This window comes from Brachyistius frenatus, unplaced genomic scaffold, assembly GCF_029030835.1.
Source record: "Brachyistius frenatus isolate BFR_SWC_R1_liver_20210118 unplaced genomic scaffold, ASM2903083v1 Contig_111, whole genome shotgun sequence".
NCBI classification, from domain to species: Eukaryota; Metazoa; Chordata; class Actinopteri; family Embiotocidae; genus Brachyistius; species Brachyistius frenatus.
In genome coordinates this window covers 247307-270536 of record NW_027210710.1, presented here as the reverse complement: position 1 = coordinate 270536, position 23230 = coordinate 247307, and the positions used below count along the sequence as shown (strand labels likewise).

Sequence of the window (23230 nt, the reverse complement as noted above, 5' to 3'; positions counted from 1 at the left end):
CGTTTTACGACAAAGACGACTTGTATCGCAGTGATGGAGTTAAAGTACCCGAATCAGAAGGATTTACTCCATCTACGGTGGCCACTTTAGGACATTTTGAGGCTTTAAAGCAAAGAATACTCTCCAATAATCACGCTGAACTCATCGATAATTATTCGACCCCGTAACCGTCGTATCTAATCTCAGCGCCACAGTTTCTACCTGAACACGTGTTCTTCATCTCCTCCTGTTGTTTAATGGCTTTTAGGTGCATCACCGCCCCCTTCTGACGGGAGTAACTCATCACAACTGGGCTCCGGTAAAAACAGCATGAGGTGTTTAAAATGGAAATCTGGACGTACGTCTCCAACAACACGCAACTAACGGCCTTTTGAGATGCCATCGAGGCGTCACGAAAGGGGCGGAGCTTGTGTTGGACTGTCGAAACGGCACGCTGTCGCCGAAAAGGTGCTAAAACAAGCAGACAGTTGAACGTGCGAATCAAATGTCACGGTAATCACTACGAGAGCTCATCGATACCTCAGACCGACACGCTGGATTTCATTTCTGCAGCTTCGTCCGTGTTTCTGCAGACGGGTCGGTCCCGGTGAGGCCGCTCACGTTTGACTCGTCGGTACCGACCGTGAACACGTGCAGCGGGCGGGTCGGCGCCGGTCTCTGGACTTCCAGCAGCAGAACTCTGAACATGTCGAGACTTTGAATGAATGAAGGCAATTCTTGTAATGAAGTCTTTTTTTTTTTTTTTAAAGAATAATATAATCTACTGACCACATCTGCAACTCGTTTTGTCTTTTTATTTTTATCTGTCACTCTTCATTTTTCTCATTTAAAAAAACTTAGTTCATTATAAGATTTAAATCATAAAAAGGACAATGTGTTTACACTAGCAGCTGGTATGAAGTCTTTTTTTTTTATCTTTAATTTATTTTCGTTCACTTTTACACAAGCCTGGAAACAGGATGGAGGAGGGGAACATCTGGGCTGCCAGCACATCTGGCTGGAGCAGAAGATGGGTGTAAACAGAAGGAAAGGAAAAAGAAAAAACAACTTCAATTTATATTAATTTATATATATATATATTCCTGATGATAAGATACTTTTTGGTAGGTGTAATTAGTCTGAGAAGACCCATGGAAGGAGGAGGAGCCATCCGCTCAGGATAGAAATACTTTTTTAAAATATTTATTTCTGCGACAATAAAAGCAACACAAGTTGAGAAATGATCAGATTATATTTTTATTATATATAATTAAAAAAATTGTTTTTAATATGTGACCACATTTTAATCAAAGACCCATATCAAATGAATCATTACATCTTATGTCAGCGAGTTGAGCTGCAGTGTCCCACACTGGTGAAGTACCTGTTCGACCCGCTGGAGGCGCTGTGGAGCTCAGACACCATTAAACAGCACGGACTTCCCGGAGCTGTGACGTGTTTGGCATCAGGACTTCTCAGCGGTAAGTTCATTCACTTTATTGTGTTTTTTTTGTACGTCCGACGCCTCCGACGTGAACATTATCTGTCGGTTCTTCGTTTTCTCGCAGTTTGAGCTGTTTTTTGTGGCGTCGCCGACTGTTTTCAGCTTCAGGTGTGTCTTTGGGGAAATGTTTCACCTTTACAGGTAGAAAAAGAGGCAGCTGCTGGACCGGGTTATAGTTTGTGTGCACCAAATGCACAACTTTAATTCCCAGGCATTTAAAGAAGTTTTGTTTTAACGTTGCGTCACGTGTGGGAGGTTTTGTTGGTCAACAGCCTGTTTTTGTTTTTAGCCTTAAAGTGAGATTTATTTGCTGCACGAAGAGAAATGTTTGAATATTAATGGTAAATTCAGTAGTTTAACAGTTATTCAAGTTTTTCACACCAACAATATGCTGTTACATTAACCGCCCAGCAGAGGGCGCTGCAGGCAATTAGATCAGCATTATTTGGTTGTGTAGCTTCTGATTACACATCAAAACAACACATACGGAATTATTGTGTTTTAATATATTTAAAAGTTCATAAAAAAAATCAATGCAAATCAACAATTAAAAGGTGGTTTTCTCCTTCTTGGGTTGGTAGTTTTTGCGCATGCGCTATTTATTATGCTGCGTTCAAGTCATATTGTTTAAAGTGAAATTATGAACAACTTAAATAGCATCGTTATAGCAGAAGAACTTAGCATTAATGAAAAGTTATCTTACAACAATTAACTGTTTGAACGTGTTGGGTTTGATATGTCACATTTATATCATGGAAGTGAGGAAATATAATTTTCCATTTTAAGATTTCTTGAACTATCTTTGAAATTTAAATTTAAAACTCTTTGTGTGAAGTTGTTTTGCATTTTATCTGTTTCTTATGCATTTAATTTCTTTTCTATATTTTAAAATGTTCCTTTATGTCTGTTTTTATGTGAAACACTGGATGTAATTCTGCATTTCTTGTATGAAAGTTGTTCTACAAATAAAGTTTATTCTTATTACTATTATTATTTAACAGATGTGGGATGGCTATCCATCTTGAGACCCCAAAACTATCAAATGACCAGCGGAGCTTCGTAAATAATTAAAGTTAAGTAAATCACCAGTCAGTGATCAGTTCCATGTATTTTGTCCGGAGACTCTGCAGCATGTCCTCCCCAGAGATCGCCTCCCTCTCCTGGGGACACATGACGGTTCTCGGGTGCCCGTCCAGCTACAAGGACTGTAAGGTGTGGCCCGGAGGCAGCCGGGTCTGGGACTGGAGCGAGACCGGGACCAGAGTGAGTGGAACCAGACGCAATACATTCATACAAATATTCACGTATATAAGCAGCGTACGTTGAGCAGAAGGTTCCTTTGTTTTCTCCACCGCAGCATCATCCAGGAGTTCAACCTGCCGACCTGGAGGAGGTGCTGGAGAAGGGAGTCGACCTCCTGGTCATCGGCAGAGGCATGAACGAGGCTCTGCAGGTAAAACAGACCCACAAAACGTCCCGTTTATTCACTAAAAGACAAAGTCTTCAACGTGCCTTCTTTCCAGCCAAGTGTTCCTGAGCCCGTGCAGTGATTTCCACTGATTCCTCTTCTACACTGCTCACTGGTCCGTCTCCGCCCTCGTCTCGTCTCTCAGGTTCCTCCCTCCACTCTGGACTTCGTGAAGCAGAAAGGCGTGGACGTCAGAGTCTTCCAGACGGAGACGGCCGTCGCCGAATACAACAAACTGGCCGGCCAGGGAGCCAAAGTGGGCGGAGTCTTCCACTCCACCTGCTGATGATGTCACACCGAGGTAGGCGCAAACGTTTGCAAATCACCGTGTGAAATGTGGCACGGAGGACTTTGGTTTCAAAATCCAGCTCGGCTGTAGGTTTCTGTCATAGATTTTTTTTTAAATCATATTTTATTCCAAATTTTTTATTTTTGTAGGAAGCTGCTCGTCTTTTCTCCGACTTTAAAACTTTGGATATAAAACCAACGTTGCATAAATAAATATAGAGAACGTCTCACACATCAGAGTCCAAACCGGCACCTCCGCTTTAATAGTCAACATTTCTGACATGTTCACTCATTCATCAGGTAAAACGTCGGCCCTTTAAACCCTGAACTTTAATGTCTGTAATTAAACTAAACACATTAATATGTACATATGTACAGAACAGTATAAAAAAAACAACACCACAGCTCCTCATTTCCCTCAAATAATAATAAGAAAAAAAAAAAAAAAAAAGAAGAAAAATCTCTGCAAAGTTTTCAGTGCAGCAAATAAATAAATAAACATCACACGTAATTCTTTTCACTCATTGGTATCAAAATGGCCGCCGTCGACCTTCTGGTCAACCCGGTGAGAAGTTTAAAAAACATTCATATTAGTTATAACTCATAATTTGATGCAAAAACCAGTTTAGTTTGAAGCTTTCTGTACGTTAACAATCGTAAATAAACTGAAACCATAACGTGAAACCAAATGAAAACAACTTCTTGAGGACTTCTTAAATAAAACAAATGTTTTTACTTCAGTTTGTTTAAGGCTTTTTTTTTCTTTTTGTTTTAAGGTTGTAAATTAAATCTTCTTCAAAGTACGTTCATGTTTAGTCTCGGTTTCCTGATGAAAGAAGATGAATCAAGTAGAACAAAGAGAAGCAGTGATTTCATGTCCCAGTTTCGCTGTTCACGCCGTTTGAGTTTCAGTTTGAGTTCACACATGAAACGTGACTAAATTCAACGTTTTTAAATTGTTGGTGAGGTTGAATTTGCCAGTTCAGACCAAAGATTAGCAAAATAAGCTGAAGCGGGTCGATCAAAAAGTTCAGAGACTGTTCCTGTTACGCGTGAACAGTTCGCATTAAAGTGAAGCAACGACCTTCATCAGGAAGTATTCAGAGTTTCGTCTCTTGATCATCATCACTGATCATCATTGACAAAGACTTCGTTAAATAATTTTGAATACATGCAGAAACGGGGAAAATTTAGGGATTCAATTAGCAGATTTTGAAGGAGTTAAATGTTGATAGACTTTTACTTGGTCATAAATATGAATTATAAAGCCAATAATAATCTGTTACTGCGCTCCTCTCTGCAGGGAGATCTATTAGTTATAAGTATTAAGTTTTAGTGATTTGAGTGTCCCAACATGTTTTGTTTTTTTCCCAGAACATGAGCTCTCGGGCAGATGAAACAATCATAGTCCCACGTTTTATGTACCACGACGAGGTTTGACCGTTTTTTAGTCATAATGAGATGCAACACTGGAGTTTGTTCATTAAAGAACAAACTGTGGCTGAAAAGGAAACGGTCTGAAACACAAATGTTATCAGGTTAACAAAATAATGTGTATGTGCAGGCTTAGTATCAGAAGGGGTCACATCAGGGGGAGATGCTCACTTTTTATATATATATATAATGTTTTTTGGTGATTTTAAACAAGAGCAAGGCTTCAAAATAAAAGCCCACCTCCAGACGGCCATTTACCCTTCTGCATAAAAGTTGGTGCTTCAAAATAAGAGCTGCAGGACAGACAGAGCGTAAAAATAAAAATCTTCGACAGTGGCTGATTATAAAGAAGAAACCCTTCAAAATAAAAGCCACTCTCACAGGCGTAGTAGGTTCCGGGCTTCAAAATAAGAGCGCTCCAGAAAGAGGAAGGAGCCGCGTTGTGTACATCCCACACGTGTCTGTCATGTAGTGTGTTGCAGGTCTGTTGTTTGCATATGACATTGTACCGAACACACGTTCTGCATGTGTGCTTTTGATCTGTCTGAAGAACCTCGTGCAGCTTTGAAAGTCTTCCATCCTCCTCAGTTTCGCGTTAGTTCCCCTTCGAGGATGAAGGCGACTTCGAGCAGTTTCGTCCTCGCTGCGGAGCGGCGTGTTTTTTTATTTCAGGACGAGCGTCGCCTCCGAGCCGTCCTTCCTCTTCAGGTACAGCCCGTAGGTCAGGTGGTGTTCCCTCCTCAGAAAGGCGTAGAAATAGTCCGACACCAGCAGAATCTGAGGGGCAAATAAAACAAGAGAAATTCATCAGCCGGCGATTACTAACGGAAAGAATTCGTTCAAACTGTGACACGAGCGAACAAAATAACAAAATCAGACGTCATTTTCACAGCAGCTTCGTCTCTTAAACCTTCATCACGTGATTTATTGTTGATAAAATGAGACCAGAGATAAATTTATTCAACTTTAGCGACAAAAATAAGTAAATTATTACTCAACACATTACAACCAACCAGATGTTTTGATTATTCTATCAAGGCACAAAGATTATTTACATTTTATGCTGCTGAGGTTTTCTGTGCTTTTATTGATCAGTTTATTTTATTTTTATTGTAATCTATTGATTTTGTATAGTGTTTTATAATTTTCTTGTTTTTTTTAAACTTAGTTTTTATTTCAGTTTCCACAACTTATTCATTCAAATGCACATTTTTCCAACTGTTTTTCTTTTTTTACAACTGTAAATATAAACATTTTATAGACAAATCAACAAAATTAAATTAAAGAAAACAGAAAATGTCTCCAGCTTAAATTTCGGTACTTGGAATAGAACAAAGATGCAACTTGGAGAAGGAATTAAATTTTTTTTGAAGTGTGTTTTTATTACTTGCATTTTCTTTAATTACTTGAACTGTTTCTAACCGATTACTTTTATTTTGCTGTCGTATTATTCAGTCAACTCTTCTAAAGTAGGTTTTCGCCATCTTACGGAGGATTTAGATGTTTATGAAGACGGCAAATTCTAATTTTTACACTTCAAAATTTGTCTTTTTATTCTTAAACGAATGAGATATGAAGTGTCGGTGAGCTTCCGAGGCGGCTTGTAAATGGATTTCACTACTTTCAGACCGTCCTACCTGCGCCACGTTGAACAGCAGAGTTATGGCGTAGTAGAAGTTGGAGTTGGCGCTGCCGGCGTAGATCCAGAGGTGCCAGAGGACGGGGAAGAGAGCCGAGCAGGCCAGCAGGACGCAGGACACCAGGAAAATGTTCCTCAGGACTGGACGGGGGACAAAGAACAGAAAACCTTATTGATAAACTGAAGCTCCGCCTCCAAGACTGGTAAACAAACCAGTATTTATTTTCAGAAAGCGGCACCAAATTTGAAACTCGTCCAACACTTTCGCTTCAAGATAAGATCACACTGATCACCTGCACGCTTCATCGTAAAGCCGCTCTGAGCCTTTTAATAACTTCTGGACAACATGCGTGTCGTGTTTTATGCACTCACATCTGTGCAGGTGACTCCAGACAGGAAGGAAGGCCATGTAGAGCGCGATGTCGCCCACCGTCGGGTACGACTTAAAGATGGAGATCACGGCGAGCTGCATGAAGATCAGGAACACCGGATGCTCCCTGCAGCGTGACGGTTGGAGAGTCAATGAAGTAAAACAAAAAAAGCAGCGCGGCTTTATTTAACTCGAAGGCGCGGCCGACTTACTTGAGTTTGACGGACAGCGGGATGGTGTAGAAGAAAACGTTGATCTGGAAGACGCAGAGGAAGAACAGGCGGAAATGCTCGAACATCTCGGCGAAGAAATACCAGAAGAGGCCGATGTTGGGGGTCAAGTCGGGAACGGAGAGGCTGCAGAGGAGAGAGGAGGAAGCACAAAACCGTCACGCACACGCACATTTGAATTTATAACATCATTTCCTTTTTCCTGCGCTCACATGAAGCCATAGACGGACGGCAGGTAGTCCCAGGAGCCGAGCAGGAAGAAGGACAGACCGACGAGGACGAACAGGCTGCCGAGGTACATGAAGAGATACTGAACGATGAACCACCAGAAGGAGGCGCGCCGGAAGTTCACGGGGATGTACTGACGCTGGAGGAGCGGGAACACGGGAGGGAATCAGTCCAGGAGAGCAGATCCAAAAAACATCTACGACACTTCCTACATGATAAAACAACGTACCTGCATCAGGTAGAGCAACGCCGGAGCGCACAGAGTCAGAGGGTAGATGGACTGATACGTGGCCAAACACAGAAATATGGCACTCAGTAACACGTTTCCTGAAACACAAGCAAAGTTACACAAAATAAAAATCAATCCGATCATCACCGTACTTTCAAAATAAAAGCTCGGAGGAGTCTGTTAACTGCCTGTAAAAGTAGATTTAAGTTCAGCTTCTTTTATCCATTATCAGAATTATCAGACATTAAGACAAACACAAACAGATGTTTACGAGGTAAACAACAGCAAACAGTCGAGTCACCTTTTATTGTGGTGAGGATGAAGAGGGCGATGACGGCGTTGTTCAGGCCGCAGGTGGACTTGGCGACACAGGACAAGATGGTGAACGGGTTCAACAGGTAGCTGTTGGACGAGAAGACAACATTTTTTATTAAAGGTCCCACGATTTGCAGTTTGTGCACAACTTGGGTTGCAAATTTTAAACAATTCTAATTAACCAATACTGAGCCATGTTAGAAATCAATTACCCTTCAATTGTTAAAAATGAATAAAAACAGTGGATGCTGTGAGATAGGCTGAATGTTTAACATTATGAAGTAAAATCCTTAAATAATAAACTAAATAATTGCTTCATTATGCGACAACTGGTCCGACAACATCAAAAAGTATTGAACACACGAAACAGCTGCACATCTTCCAGCTTCATTGGAGATCCTATGTTTTATTTTCAGTCTTGATTTCTATAAGAAGATATTTTTGTTGTTATAAATCCTAAAACACTTCCTAATTCAGTTTTCAGTCTCCTCTCTGCAGCTCCACCAACAACAGGCTGTTTTGTGTCTGTCTCTTTAAGAAACATTGATATCAGTGACACTCTCTTCTGATTGGCTGCCTCTTTTCTGAGTGACAGACATCCAGGCCAATCACAGGGTTTTTCTTTTAACTCTCCAGCGACAGAATGACTGTTTTTTTCTTCTGCATTAAAAGGTTGGACGGTGATATGACATCAGCATGAGTTTTGTGACATCACAAACTTACAGAAGTCCAAACTGAATCCAGTCGGAGCGTGTTTTTCTGTGGACCGAACATTTTGATACTTTCACAGCGTTTTTAACACCTCGACCTGCTTATTAATCCCGAAATGGAAATTTACAGGACCTTTAAGCCGCTTCACATGATACGAATCGCAGCGTATGATTGGACCGTCCTCGGACTGACGGTACTTACAACATGGCGACTTTCAGAGGGATGTAGTACATCTCTTTGGGGCTCCTGATGATCTCCAGACAGTCCATCGGGTAGCGGTCGGCCTCCAGGGCGAACCGCTGCTTCCTGAACTGAAACGGCATCGAAGAGGTCAAATACGTTACGACGAGTCATCGAGCGACCGGATCCATCAAAATCACCCGTTAAAAAAACGATAACTCGTGTTTTTAAATCATTGTTGTTGTTTTCTCACCACTTGTTTGTTGTAGTCCTTCGCCGTCATGTAGAGAGCCACCGCGGTGATCACGTCGGCCAACTGGAGACAGAAAAACAACGTACGGTTTCTTTTTTTTAGATCATAATCGTCAGATGTTTCTTATCAGAGCGGTTTAAAGAAAAGCAACAGATTAATAAAAAAAAAAATTAAAAAACCTCCGAGATACTCAGCAGAGAAAATTCAAAGCAAAACAGTTCAAACTAAAATGCTTAAAATGCCATTTTTAAACAGGATTTTGCTGAAATATATTGACACCAACTGCCTCCAGAAATGTTCCTGCTCACCATAAACGTGACCTCAGCGTAGTCCACCACGAAGTGAAAGAGGTAGATGATGAGGGGCGTCTGGGGAGGAAGGACAGAAAGAGGATCTCAGCTTTTTACAAACCAAAACAAAGAAGTCAAAGTCGTTTTATTCTCAGTTGATCTTTTTTATTTCATTGCAAATAATTTGCTCCCAAAACCTTCATATATATAGATAATAGATAATATATATATATATATATGTGTGTGTGTGTGTGTGTGTGTGTGTCTCACCTCATGGAAAACATCTCCAGAGTACGGTGAAACTCCCAAGTCAAGCAGAGCCAAACCTTCAACAACTGTAAACAAACAAACAAACAAACAAACAAACGCAGAAAGCTCTTAAACATCTTCTGAGGTTTTTAAAACACAACTTCCTGTCAGGTGAAGAAATCACGGAGGTCGGTGGTGTTTTTTTCTCCAGGAGACACAAACAGCAACAACAGCTCCGTTATTTAAATCAAACTGAATGAATCGTTTGATGGATTATTTATTATTTTTTCTCGGTTTGATCTTTAAACTGAAAACAGTCAGAAACCGAAGCTTCACCTGTTTCTGAGGCCGTTTTAAGGACTTTTATTAGGAGAAGCGTCCAACGCCTCCGTTGAAGGTAACCAGACGTTACTTCTCTTTGTAAATGGAGATTAAAGGTCGAGTTTGTTTTGTGTGTAAAAACCGGTTGAACGTGACCGACTCCACTCGGTTACCGGAGAACAGCGCCGGAGGAGCCGGAAACCGGCGACCGAGCAGCGGCCGGAGCCCCGCGTTACCTCTTTTCCAGGCGGTGATGGGCGACACCACCTCCACCCTCTCCGCGATCAGCTCCGCTAAACTGGATCTGAAAAGAGCCGCACGGATTGTAACGGCCACGATCAGAAGGAGAGTCAAGGGAGCCGCCATGTCGACGAGGAAGCTCTCCGTCTCTCTCTCCGCCCTGCGAGGGGCGCGACGGGAAATGAAGTCCGCCGACATCCGGAACCTCCGAAATGCAGCACGCTTAAACCCTCAACGTAAACAAACAAAATACAGGAAATAAATTCAACAAGACTCATTTAAAAATGTTGAACTATTCTTATACAGTCGGCGGCGAGACACCTCTCTGTATCAATAAGCCCCCTACGACGTAATGTTTGTTGCAGAGCAGAACGAAGTATATCCTCGTCGTGTTTTCCCTCCGGAGGTTTTTACGTGTTGGATCAAAACAAAACGGGACAAAGCTGCGTAAAGCTCGACGAGGAGTAAACTGGGTTTCCGTTACAGAAGAAATACGTTCATTGTGACTAAATTAAATTAGTTTAAAAACTGATTTAGGGTCTTGTAAGCAATGGCTGAATTTAGGTGTTTTTTTTAAAGATTAGAAAATTATGAAATTATATCTGAACTATCTTTAAAGTTTCTAACTTTGAAAAAAAGTCGACCATGTAAATGTCTTCTGGGTTTATATTAAAAACTATATGTAAATACTGTTTCTTCTAATTGTAGTTTTAGTGCCTTAATAACTACTTCTTATGCAACATTTAATGTTGTTATTATTATATATATATATATATATATATATATATCTGCAGAGCTAAAAATAAAAAATTAATGAAATTATCTGTTTTTTTGTAGTTAAATTAATTTGTTTCGTGTTTTTCGTAGTTTACATTTTAAATGACAGCTTTTTGGTGTTTTATTAGCAGCAAAGTTATTAATTGTTGGTAGTTAATTCAACGTTTATATTTAAGCCAACTTTTTGGGGGAGTTTTTTTTTACTTCACTGCTCCTGTAACTAACCTGTAAACTTTGGATGTGGCCCAGATGGATAAAACTGACGCCGTGAATTGAATAAATGTTATATTTGTGTGTAATTTGATGTCAATAATAAACAACCAGAGAAAATACCTGTTTCCGGCAGCCGTTGCTGGGCCCGTCCAGAAAGAGGGGTTGCTTGGTAACAGTGGGCAGCACGAGACCCGTAGCAACGTCGAAGGGGGTTGGGCGAACAGCCGTCCGGAACCGACGCTCCCCTCGCCTCTGATTGGACAGGGCCGTGAAGTTTTCGCGCCAACGCGCTGCATTGTGGGGGATCGTCTGGCGGAAGTCCTCCGGTCGCGGAGAATCGTCCGGTTGTTGTTTTGGATGCGAGCACGGCGGCGCCGCGTTTAACTCCCGGCGGGGTTCGACTTTTAAACTCAAAACTGTGGCCGTTAAGTTCGCACGAATGCGGGGCGAAGAGTCGTCGGATTCCGAGTCGGGGAGGATGGAGGAGAGTTCGGTCCGGAGGAGTTTGGAGACGTTGTGTCAGGAGCTGAACATGGACGAGCAGACGGCCACCGAAGCGATGGACAACTTCACTGCCATCTGGAACACGTACACCCTGGAGGTGAACGACCGGGACACCGAACACCGACCGAGAACGAGTCCACTCCGCTGGAGACGAACTTCCGCTCTTTATCTCATCTCCAGAACACAGTCCGCTTTAAAGGGCTTCAGCCGATGTTGTCAGTTTACACTTCTCAAAGATGGACAGCAAGGAAGGCGATCACGATCCTGTAGTCACAATATGATATAATAACAATAATAATAATAACAATAATAATCATGAAAACATTAAAAACACAGGAGATTAAAAAGGTAAAAACGGGAAACAAAACTATGAGAAACGCCAAATAGAAGAAAATATGTTAAAGAGTGGCAAACTGAATATCTGGCTTTTTTTATGATCTGAAAAGTGATGCAATTCATTAAATAACAGACGAAACTATTGAATTAATGTGCGGATGTTTTTTTCACTTATCCAAGCACAGTTGAATTTATGCAGAGATTTGTTTTATTTTGTATTAATGTGTACATGTGGCTGTTGACCGTTGTATTAAGCGTGTTTGTTGTCCCTGACCGGCGTGTCGCTGTGCTGCCTGCAGGGAGAGGTGGTCCACTGGCTGGCCTGCTCGCTGTACGCCGCCTGCAGGAAGGGATCCACGCCCACGGTGGGCAAAGGGCTGATGGAGGGGAACTGCGTCTCCCTCACCAGGATCCTCCGCTCCTCCAAACTCAGGTCAGAGTCCACATCGGTGTAAAAAAAATAAAATAAATACAAAAACAGCACAACGTGACCTGGTGCTGAATACAAGACATAAAAACACACCAGATGACTGATGGTGAAGAATTGAGTAAAACTATGTGTTCTCCTCTTAAGTGCAATGAAAGCTGTTTAATCCTTACAAACAAAACAAAAACAGTTCATGAACTACAAAATGTTTGCAAAACGTGTTCTTTATCTCAGGTCATAAGATTTATTTTAAATTGTCTCATTATTTACTTCGATATGAATATTTCTGTCATCATACAGATTATTTTCCTGCTCTGACGTTAGTCCGGCTGGTTTTCAGATGTACAGTCTCTCCTCTCTGTCCCCCATCAAGGACGTTTTAGTTTAACACATTTGAAGCTACAATTAGTTTTTTTTAAATCAGCTCGGTTTGTGAAGTAGAAGAATTCTTTCCTCTCTGAACTCTGCCGATATCTCGTTCGTATCTTTTTTTCTGACTATTGTTTGTTGCTCTTCTTAACAAACACGGTGTCCTCCTCCTCCTTCAGTCTGATCCAGTTCTTCTCCAAGATGAGGAAGTGGGCCGACATGTCCAACCTGTCGCAGGACTTCCGTCTGCGGATGGAGCAGCTGGAGCGAAACTTCGAGGTCTCCACCGTCATCTTCCGCAAGTTCGAGCCCATCTTCATGGACATGTTTCAGAACCCGCAGGGGGGCGAGCCGCCACGGCAACCGCGCAGCAGGAAGCACAGGCACGACACGCGCGCACGCACACACACTCACACACACACACACACACACACACACACACACACACACACACACACACACACACACACACACACACACACACACACACACACACACACACCCTCCACCCAGCTTGGTCTGACAGAGTGTGTGTGTCCTCTCTCTGACTCCGCAGGCGGCTGCCCTGTCACATCAGCGACGTGTTCAAGTTCTGCTGGACTCTGTTCGTCTACACCAAAGGTACCGAACAAAACCGACAAAACACCTTCAACTCTCTGCCGAAGCTTTTACTTTGATTTCTGAACTTAACGGAGCACTTTACATTTCTATGAAATGTTCAACTTGTTTATGTTCATGATTACAGCTGCAGGATATTTTCTCAATTGTTTTATTTGTTTGATGAACTTAACGTATACTGTGTGTGTGTGTGTGTGTGTGTGTGTGTGTGTGTGTGTGTGTGTGTGTGTGTGTGTGTGTGTGTGTGTGTGTGTGTGTGTGTGTGTGTGAAGGTAACTTCCGGATGATCGGTGACGACCTGGTGAACTCGTACCACCTGCTGCTCTGCTGTCTGGACCTGGTGTTCGGCAACGCTCTGCTGTGTGGCAACAGGAAGGACCTCATCAACCCCACGTTCAGAGGTCTGCCCGCTCCGTACCGCGCCGACGGCCACGTTGCCCCCGACGAGCCTCCTCCGTGTGTGTTGGAGCGGTTGTGCGAGCTGCACGATGGTCTGGTGGTGGAGGCCAAAGGCATCAAGCAGCACTACTTCAAACCGTACATCCAGAAACTGTTTCAGAGACAAGTATGCTCACGTCCTCTTCAACACACACACACACACACACACACACACGAACCACAGACTATGTAAAAGTGTGCGTAGCTTCCGTGTCTGAAAAATGGTGCAGACGTGCCTTAAAGCTGCAATAGGGAGGCGTGTCTGTTTGATTGACAGGCCTGTCGTGCAGTCAGGTTACAGCTATCGGTGGGCGGGGCTTAGTATCATAGGTTTCCAAACAGATGGCTCAGATCCACCGCTGGCTCCTCCCCCAGCTCGTCCAAATATGGTCACTTCCTGCTCCAAACCGCTCCGAACTAGCAAAGATGGTGACGGACAGAATCTGAACTGGAGGCTTCATAACCGACGGGTGACGCCACTGTTGTTTCCTGCGTGATATAAACATGAAGGTTTCCTGTGTTTTTCACTCATTTCAATCTATTTTCATTCGTCAGATCTTAAAAGGCAACGAGGATCTTCTGACCGAAATGTTGGACCCTCAGAACTTCATCGATAACAAGTAAGAAAACTAGCTCTGACGTCGGTTTTGAACATGTTATATTTTCACACACATTGTTGTAATTTCTCTCTCTGTGTGTGTGTGTGTGTGTGTGTGTGTGTGTGTGTGTGTGTGTGTGTGTGTGTGTGTGTCGTCTACAGTAAAGCCATCAACAGGGAGTACGAGGAGTACGTGTTGACGGTGGGAGACTTCGATGAGCGAGTGTTTCTGGGAGCCGACGCAGACGAAGAGATCGGAACTCCGAGGAAGATCGTTCAGGAGCAGTCTGCCGGCCGGATGACCGCCCAGAGCCAGCTGCAGCAACATGTGGAGAAGGTACACACACACACACACACACACACACACACACACACACACACACACACACACACACACACACACTGTATGGAAAGTGTTCGTAGCTTCCAGGTCTGTAAAATGGTTCTGATCCAGAAGTGTCTTCAGCTGCAATACCAGCGAGTGCCACTAGAGGTCGGCTCCAAAAAGCCTCCGGCTCCATAGACTCCCATTCAACTTCTCTCATCAAATCCAAAGTGAATAAAATGTGTCCATCAGTTATCTCGGTGTTGTTAGCTAAAGTCACTCCTTCTTCTTAGTTTTCTGGAGGTCCATCTGAAAATAATCCCTCATTCATTAGAAAAGAAGATTCAAGAAGACCTGTTTTTGGGGGCGTGTCTGTTTGATTGACAGGCTTGTGTCAGGTTACAGCTATCGGTGGGCGGGACGTAGTATCATCAGGTTTCCAATCAGATCAGTCAGATCCACCGCTGGCTCCTCCCCCAGCTCGTCCAAATATGGTCACTTCCTGCTCCAAACCACTCCGGACTAGCAAAGATGTTGACGGACAGAATCTGAACTGGAGGATTCATAACGTTCACAAACCAACGGGTGACCTCACTACTGGTTGCTGATTGGTTTAAAGTCCTGCAGACATGAAGACGCTCTCACAGAAACACAGAGTTAAAATAATCTCTCTCTCTCTCTCTGTCTGCAGTCTGGCTCGCTCGCCCCCTCCACCCCTCTGACAGGACGGGTCTACCTGAAGGAGAAGGACCTGCTCGTCACGCCCGTTTCCTCGGCGACGCAGAGCGTCAGCAGGCTGCAGAGCATGGTGGCCGGTCTGAGGACGGCGCCCAGCGACCACCTGAACAACATCTTCAGGTCACTTCCTGTTTTTATGAGAAAAGATGAGACGGCTGCAGGTTAAAGAAAGAAAAACAGCAGATAACATCATGATTATAGGAGGAAAATTATTTGTTTTTACAGCTTTAATATGAATGTGACAACTTTGCAGAGTAGGATGCATTATAGGAAATCTTAAGAACAAAAAAAATCTTCTTCCACCTGCACTTCCTACGAATCAATGAGCTTCATTTATATGCAGATAAAGTGTTTCACATTAAAACAACACGCAAAAATAAGTGAAAATTAAAAATGAACATAACAGAAAATGCAAAACAAAAAAATTACAACAATTAAACAAGTTAACAAATGTTAAAAAAAAAAATCCATCAATAAACTTTAATAAATTACACCAGGAATAGAAACAATAATTAAAACTTAATAATTAAGAGGATAAACTTTACTCACCAAATTAAAAGCCAGATTAAAGAAACTCGTCTCTGATTTACTTTTAAAAATACAGTTGAGAGACATAAAAAAAATTACTTTTATGGGACAGAAGAAGAAATGTGTTTATTTTGAGGTTGATATCCAATAAACAGATTCACAGTGTTGAATGATTTTTAGTGTTGTGTTATTTAAACCGTCGGTGTGTCCCGTGTTGGTGTTTAAAGGTCCTGCACCAGAGACCCCACCGAGGCCGTCCTGGCTCGCGTCAAGACTCTGGGACAAACCTTCAAAGAACATTACACCAACGACTCGGAGGACACGCCGGGATCCCACATCGGTACGACACACACACACACACACACACACACACACACACACACACACACACACACACACACACACACACACACACACACACACACACACGTTCCAGCAGAATCACCATTGTAACGTTGTGTTTCTTCTTCCAGACTTCGCGGAGAACCGTCTGAAGCTGGCGGAGATCCTCTACTACAAGATCCTGGAGAACGTGATGACGCAGGAGACCAAGCGGCTGCACGGCCGCGACATGAGCGTAAGAAGAAGAAGAAGCAGCAGCACGTAGCGGCCGGCGCGTTGGATATTAATGAAGTAATGTGTGTGTGTGTGTGTGTGTGTGTGCTAGGTTCTGCTGGAGCAGGACATCTTCCACTGCTCCCTGATGGCGTGCTGTCTGGAGGTGGTGCTGTTCTCCTACAGCTCCCAGAGGAGCTTCCCCTGGATCATCAGCGTCTTCAAGCTGCCGTCGTTCTACTTCTTCAAGGTAAAGACGGATTCAGCGACCGATCGTTTTCTCTCCTGTTTTCTTTATGGCTGCGTGAACCGGACAGTCTTCTTCCTGGAGGAGACATCTGATAGGAAATCCATCGTTTACTGAATAACATGCTTGTTTCTTGTGAAAACAGAAGCGTTTTAAATGGGTTGTAAAATGAAGAAAAGGAAAAAGAGGAGCTGCTGTTATTAACATGGTCATTGTGTGTGTTTTGTGTGTGTTTGCGTGCAGGTGATCGAGGTGTTCATCCGCTCGGAGGAAGGTCTGTCCAGAGACATGGTGAAGCACCTGAACTCCATCGAGGAGCAGGTTCTGGAGAGCCGGGCCTGGACCGCGGAATCTGCCCTGTGGAGCGCCTTGCAGGCTGCTGGGAACAAAGTGCCCACAGTGGAGGAGGTCAGCAGGACACACACACACACACACACACACACACACACACACACACACACACACACACACACACACACACACACACACACACACACACACACACACACACACACACACACATGTCCTAATGTCTCCTCAACTCTCTCTGCAGGTGAATTTCTCCTCCAGTCTCGACACCGGTTCTGGTTCTGGTTCTGCCAGCTTAACTCAGTCCCACCTGCCTCTGGTGGCGCTTTCCCCCATCATCCACCCCCGCATCAGGGAGTTCAGATCCGGCCTGGGCAGCGCACGTAAAGGTGTGTGTGTGTGTGTGTGTGTGTGTGTGTGTGTGTGTGTGTGTGTGTGTGTGTGTGTGTGTGTGTGTGTGTGTGTCTTCAGGTTGTTTCTGTTTGTTTACTTCCTGTTTCATTTCTCCGTCTCTTCCAGATGTGCCTCCTTCTCCGCTGTCGGTCCACGACCGCTACAGCTCCCCCGCGGCCGGCAGCGCCAAGCGGCGTCTCTTCGGCGACGACCCTCCGACCGCGTCGCCGGGCCTGCACGCCATCGGGAGCCCGGTGTCGTCTCCGGCCAAGAGGCTGACGTTCGGCTCGACTGGCACCCTGAAGATCGGAGGGCAGGGGACCGTCCTGAGCATCCCGCTGCAAGGTCGCCCACATCTGCAGATGTTATTAGTACTCGAAGCAGCTTTTTTTTTTATAGAAACACCAACATCACCTGCTGAGATGTAAATTAAAATTTTATGCAGCATCAAATCAATAAACAAAACTTGCGTGGACGGATGTTAAAAATTGATCTGAAAAAAAAATCTGAAAAACAAACTCAGTTTGTGTAATCAATAAAATCTCCCTCTCTTTCAGACCTGAAATAAATCTGACTGCAGTGCATCTGGAAAGTATTCACAGCGCTTCACTTTTTACACATTTTGTTATGTTACAGATTTATTCCAAAATGGATTAAATTCACTTTTTTCCCTCAACATTCTACACACAATATCCCATAATGACAGTGAAAATAGTTTGTTTAAAATTTTTGCAAATCTATTAAAAATAAAGAAGGAAAATATAATACGTATATAAGTATTCACAGCCTTTGCTCAATACTTTGTTGAAGCACCTTTGGCAGAACTTACAGCCTCAAGTCTTTTTGAGTATGATGCTATAAGCTTGGCTCCTATTCTTGGGCAGTTTCTCCCATTCTTCTTTGCAGGACCTCTCAAGCTCCATCAGGTTGGATGGGGAGCGTCGGTGCTCAGACATCTTCAGATCTCTCCAGAGATGTTCAATCAGGTTCAAGTCTGGGCTCTGCCTGGGCCTCTCAAAGACATTCACAGAGTTGTCCCGAAGACACTCCTTTGTTATCTTGGCTGTGTGCTTCGGGTCGTTGTCCTGTTGGAAGATGAACCTTCGCCCCAGTCTGAGGTCCAGAGCGCTCTGGAGAAGGTTTTCATCAAGGATGTCTCTGTACATTGCTGCATTCATCTTTCCCTCCATCCTGACTAGTCTCCCAGTTCCTGCCGCTGAAAAACATCCCCACAGCATGATGCTGCCGCCACCATGCTTCACCATAGAGATGGTATTGGCCAGGTGATGAGCGGTGCCTGGTTTCCTCCAAACATGACGCTTGGCATTCAGGCCAAAGAGTTCAATCTTTGTTTCATCAGACCAGAGAATTTAGTTTCTCATGGTCTGAGAGTCCTTCAGGTGCCTTTTGGTAAACTCCAGGTGGGCTGTTATGAGCCTTTTACTGAGGAGTGTCTTCCGTCTGGCCACTCTACCATACAGGCCTGCTTGGTGGAGTGCTGCAGAGATGGTTGTCCTTCTGGAAGGTTCTCCTCTCTTCACAGAGCAACGTTGGAGCTCTGTTAGAGTGACCATCGGGTTCTTGGTCACCTCCCTGACTAAGGCCCTTCTCCCCCGATCGCTCAGTTTGTCCGGGCGGCCGACTCTAGGAAGAGTCCTGGTGGTTCAAACTTCTTCCATTTACAGATGATGGAGGCCACTGTGCTCATTGGGACCTTCAATGCTGCAGAAATGTTTCTGTACCCTTCCCCAGATCTGAGCCTCGATACAATCCTGTCTCGGAGGTCTACAGATGATTCTTTGGACTTCATGTCTTGGTTTGTGCTCTGACATGTCAACTGTGGGACCTTATATAGACGGTGTGTGTCTTTCCAAATCACGTCCAATCAACTGAATTTACCAGATGGACTCCAATCAAGTTGTAGAAACATCTCAAGGATGATCAGTGGAAACAGGAAACACCTGAGCTTAATTTTGAGTGTCATGGCAAAGGCTGTGAATACTGATGTACATGTGATTTTTTTTTCGTTTTTGATTTTTAATAGATTTGCATAAATTTCAAAATAATTTATTTCACGTTGTCATTATGGGGTATTGTGTGTAGAATTTTGGAATAAGGCTGTAACATAACAAAATGTGGAAAAAGTGAAGCTCTGTGAATACTTTCCGGATGCACTGTAAAGCCATATAAAACAGGTTTTAATGGTTAATTGTGTGAATATGTCTGCAGGTCTGACTAGCGACCGAACCATCACGCTGATCCCGGTGCAGCCGTGCGACTCCTCGGGCACCGTCACCGCTCAGTTCCTGCTGACCGCCTCCCCGAGCCGGACCGCCGCCGTCGTCGCCACGACCTCCGACCTCCAGACGGGAGGCGGCCGGCCGCGGCGCACCGGGTCGCTCGCTCTGTTCTTCAGGAAGGTGCGAGCTGGAAAAACACTTCAGACGGATCCAGTTTAAACAGGATGTTCACTCATTTCTTTATATATGAAATACAAGCATTTATGTTTTATTGGTGTGTGTGTGTGTGTGTGTGTGTGTGTGTGTGTGTGTGTGTGTGTGTGTGTGTGTGTGTGTGTGTGTGTGTGTGTGCAGGTGTACCACCTGGCCAGCGTGCGTCTCAGAGATCTGTGTGTGAAGCTGGACATCTCGTCGGAGCTGCGGGGGAAGATCTGGACGTGCTTCGAGCACTCTCTGGTCCACTGCACCGACCTGATGAAGGAGCGCCACCTCGACCAGCTGCTGCTCTGCACCGTCTACATCGTCTCCAAGGTGACCAAACATCAACAACGGCTCACGTTCGATTCAGAAAAAAAAACTGGCCACAGATGTTTTCAACCCACGAGAGGCGGCCGTGTTGCCCTGCAGGGAAAAATTCATTTTTAAATCAAGATGTTCGGCCTTGGAGGGAAAATGTGTTTCTGCTGCAGGAAACCTGAACCAGAGGAAGTTTATTCCAAATGTTTTGGATTCATCACGACAATATTTATTTGATGATTTAACGTTTGTCTGCGCATTGATTTATTGAACATGTAGTATCTGAATCCTCCTTCCTCCCTCGTAGATCACCAAAGAGACTCACACCTTCCAGGACATCATGAAGTGTTACCGCAGCCAACCGCAGGCCAGCAGCCATGTGAGACACACACACACACACACACACACACACACACACACACACACACACACACACACACACACACACACACACACACACGCTGTTTGTGATTTACAAACAGAAAACAGCCATGTTTAAGTCTTTACACCTGACAGGTTTGTGTGTGTGTGTGTGTGTGTGTGTGTGTGTGTGTGTGTGTGTGTGTGTGTGTGTGTGTGTGTGTGTGTGTGTGTGTGTGTGTGTGTGTGTGTGTGTGCAGGTGTACCGCAGTGTGTTACTGCGTCACACTCTCAGAGAGCAGGTGGCCGATGAAAACATGGAGGTGGATTCTGTTTCGGGTGGAGAATGTAAGATGACACACACACACACACACACACACACACACACACACACACACACACACACACACACACACACACACACACACACACACACGCGTGCGCGCGCGCGCTCTGTATGTTGACACGTTAGCTTGTTGTTCAGTGTTCACAGCTGATTATTATTTTCAGTAGTTATTTAACTCTTATAAAATTTGTAAAAAAGTTTACAAAATGTCACAAAATCCAACAGAAATCCTGAAAAAAGCTCCAAACATTTGACTTCTTTTTTTCTTTCTTTAAAATAAATTACTGAAAACAGTCGGTTCATGTGTTTTCGCAGCCGCAGAGAAAACCAATCAGCTCCCGGCAGACACGAACTCCAACCAATCAGGGCAGGAGGAGCGCGGTGACCTCATCCAGTTCTACAACACAGTGTTCATCCTGAAGATGAAGAGCTTCGCGCTGCGATACGCAACCCACGACAACCGGGTAACCACCGACCCTCACCACCCGAGAACCGGGACCTCCTCAGGTTTAACGAGCAGTTTCATCATGTGACCGTGTTTCAACCCCCCCCCCCCCCCCCCCCCGCAGGCCGACGCCCCGCCTCTGTCTCCGTTCCCGACGGTCCGGGCTCAGCCGCTGTCTCCTCGCCGCGTCTCCCAGAGACACTCGCTGTACGTCTCACCGCACAAGAACTCAGCCGGCTGCCTCACGCCGAACTCCTACACCTACAGGATCAACAGCAGCCCGTCCAAGGTGAACACACACACACACACACACACACACACACACACACACACACACACACACACACACACACACACACACACACACACACACACACACACACACACACACACACACACACACACACACACACACACACACACACACACACACACACACACACACACACACACACACACACACACACACACACACACACACACACACACACACACACACACACACACACACACACACACACACACACACACACACACACACACACACACACACACACACACACACACACACACACACACACACACACACACACACACACACACACACACACACACACACACACACACACACACACACACACACACACACACACACACACACACACACACACACACACACACACACACCAGCACCTCCGAACTGTTATTTACTAAATTTTCAGTTAGAAATTATTAACTTGGTAAAACAATTGATCATTTATTATTTTTTAAGTGAAAATAAAAGTGCTGCATCAAATATAAACGTGAATGTACTTTTACTAAGCTTTAAAAAATGAAAAGGTTTATTTGATTTGATTTTTTTTGCACCTCATGAACTTGTGTTTCCGCTGCAGGAGCTGTCGGACATCAACCGGATGATCCGACAGGGCTGCGTGAGCAGGAAGAGGGCCTTCACCATGGAGGGGGATGTGATGATGTCATCGGCGTGCGACTCCCCCAGTAAGAGGGCGTGTCCGGAGAACGGCAGCAGCCCCGACGTGCTGCTGAAGCGTCTGCAGGACGTCGTGTCGGAGCGGCAGAGTCACTGACGGACAAACAGACAACTGAAACCTGACAAACTGACAAAAGAACTTTTATTTCTGGACTGTTTGTCCATCAGGAACCAAACGGAGACGCAGACGATGTTCTGTTTTTCATTTTTTACTTTAACGGACTAACCGTGTAATAAATGTGTCTTCTAGAGGGGGCGGGGCTAAATTTAGCTCCTCTAGATGCAAAAAGTGTTGTTTCTGTTTCGACCCCGCCTCCTGCTTGCTTGAAGCGCAGGTCGTTGGACGTACGAGACGATGCTGAGACACGCTGCCAATTTGCTCCAGTGGTCACTCGCGGTATTGCAACCAAAAAAAACTAAAAGAAATCTGATAATCCTTCATTAGACAAGAAAAAAACTGCTTTGAATTTTTAATTCTGCGGCCGAGCAGGAAACGAGCGTGTGCAGAGGGCTGTACGACACGGGAGCAAATTTCTGAAGCTAGAAAACTTTTGGCTGACGTGTCAGGCGAGCAATTCTTATTCAAGTGAGCGGACGCCATCTTTGAGTTCAATCTTCCTTTATAAATTACCGCATTATTTTTAGTTTTAAAGAGCTCAACATCTTCAGTTAAAATAATGTTCTCTTAAAGAGCAGCTTCGTGCCCGATAATCTCTGCCGCCCCGACCTCTGCAGCTGTCCAATTTATTTTAAAAAAACAACAACAAAAAAGCTTAATTCATGCTGTCGTTTTCAAACAGCACGTTACAGCAGCTGATCGTAATGTCGGAGACGAGAGTCCACAAACACTCAACACCATCACTTTTATTTTTTTATTTTTTCAAGTCAGTTGACCTTCAGAATTTCCATTTAATCTGTCCTCTCATTTTCTGCAATATAAAATGGGAAAATTAGGTTGCCGTGACAACAGTGGAGCGCTGGTGTTTTTGTGGTGGTAAGACCGCTCAACCTTTTTTTTTTTTTTGCCTT

The 23230-nt window shown here is 44.2% G+C and overlaps 3 protein-coding genes across 4 annotated transcripts; 2 read left to right on the top strand and 1 right to left on the bottom strand.

Annotated features, from left to right (window-relative positions):
• Window positions 1–2607: 2607 nt before the first annotated feature.
• Window positions 2608–3369, top strand: LOC138629161 (mth938 domain-containing protein-like). Of its 2 annotated transcripts, none has more exons than XM_069712678.1 (3): window positions 2608–2746; window positions 2841–2936; window positions 3097–3369. In XM_069712678.1, the coding sequence occupies exons 1-3, from the start codon at window positions 2615–2617 to the stop codon at window positions 3235–3237; spliced, it is 369 nt and encodes a 122-aa protein (XP_069568779.1). In that variant the 5' UTR covers window positions 2608–2614; the 3' UTR covers window positions 3238–3369. The 2 variants fall into 2 exon arrangements, with proteins under 2 accessions (XP_069568779.1, XP_069568778.1); XM_069712677.1 differs by having other exon boundaries at window positions 2608–2762; window positions 2797–2936.
• A 97-nt stretch (window positions 3370–3466) lies between these two features.
• pigu (phosphatidylinositol glycan anchor biosynthesis, class U) lies at window positions 3467–10176 on the bottom strand. Its single transcript, XM_069712676.1, has 12 exons — window positions 9925–10176; window positions 9389–9453; window positions 9137–9196; window positions 8829–8891; window positions 8597–8706; window positions 7671–7771; window positions 7370–7467; window positions 7125–7279; window positions 6895–7038; window positions 6685–6809; window positions 6311–6453; window positions 3467–5450 (listed from the first exon to the last, which is right to left on the bottom strand). The coding sequence occupies exons 1-12, from the start codon at window positions 10124–10126 to the stop codon at window positions 5337–5339; spliced, it is 1380 nt and encodes a 459-aa protein (XP_069568777.1). The 5' UTR covers window positions 10127–10176; the 3' UTR covers window positions 3467–5336.
• Window positions 10177–11247: 1071 nt separating this feature from the next.
• Window positions 11248–22518, top strand: rbl1 (retinoblastoma-like 1 (p107)). Its single transcript, XM_069712685.1, has 21 exons — window positions 11248–11519; window positions 12058–12191; window positions 12734–12937; window positions 13111–13175; window positions 13445–13737; window positions 14166–14230; window positions 14371–14545; window positions 15225–15391; window positions 16027–16139; window positions 16273–16376; window positions 16467–16604; window positions 16845–17009; window positions 17155–17299; window positions 17430–17648; window positions 19533–19723; window positions 19898–20074; window positions 20367–20438; window positions 20680–20767; window positions 21081–21229; window positions 21335–21499; window positions 22104–22518. The coding sequence occupies exons 1-21, from the start codon at window positions 11358–11360 to the stop codon at window positions 22296–22298; spliced, it is 3186 nt and encodes a 1061-aa protein (XP_069568786.1). The 5' UTR covers window positions 11248–11357; the 3' UTR covers window positions 22299–22518.
• The last annotated feature ends 712 nt before the right edge of the window (window positions 22519–23230 follow it).

Coding starts and splice junctions, on each gene's coding strand:
- LOC138629161 (XM_069712677.1), top strand. CDS start 2,615: ATGTCCTCCCCAGAGATCGCCTCCCTCTCCTGGGGACACATGACGGTT. Junction 2,763..2,796: donor CAGAGTGAGTGGAACCAGAC/GCAATACATTCA, acceptor CACGTATATAAG/CAGCGTACGTTGAGCAGAAG. Junction 2,937..3,096: donor GCATGAACGAGGCTCTGCAG/GTAAAACAGACC, acceptor CTCGTCTCTCAG/GTTCCTCCCTCCACTCTGGA.
- rbl1 (XM_069712685.1), top strand. CDS start 11,358: ATGCGGGGCGAAGAGTCGTCGGATTCCGAGTCGGGGAGGATGGAGGAG. Junction 14,546..15,224: donor TGCAGCAACATGTGGAGAAG/GTACACACACAC, acceptor CTCTGTCTGCAG/TCTGGCTCGCTCGCCCCCTC. Junction 21,230..21,334: donor ACGCAACCCACGACAACCGG/GTAACCACCGAC, acceptor CCCCCCCCGCAG/GCCGACGCCCCGCCTCTGTC.
- pigu (XM_069712676.1), bottom strand. CDS start 10,126: ATGTCGGCGGACTTCATTTCCCGTCGCGCCCCTCGCAGGGCGGAGAGA. Junction 7,280..7,369: donor CGTTGCTCTACCTGATGCAG/GTACGTTGTTTT, acceptor CCGCTCCTCCAG/CGTCAGTACATCCCCGTGAA. Junction 6,454..6,684: donor CTGGAGTCACCTGCACAGAT/GTGAGTGCATAA, acceptor TCCCCCGTCCAG/TCCTGAGGAACATTTTCCTG.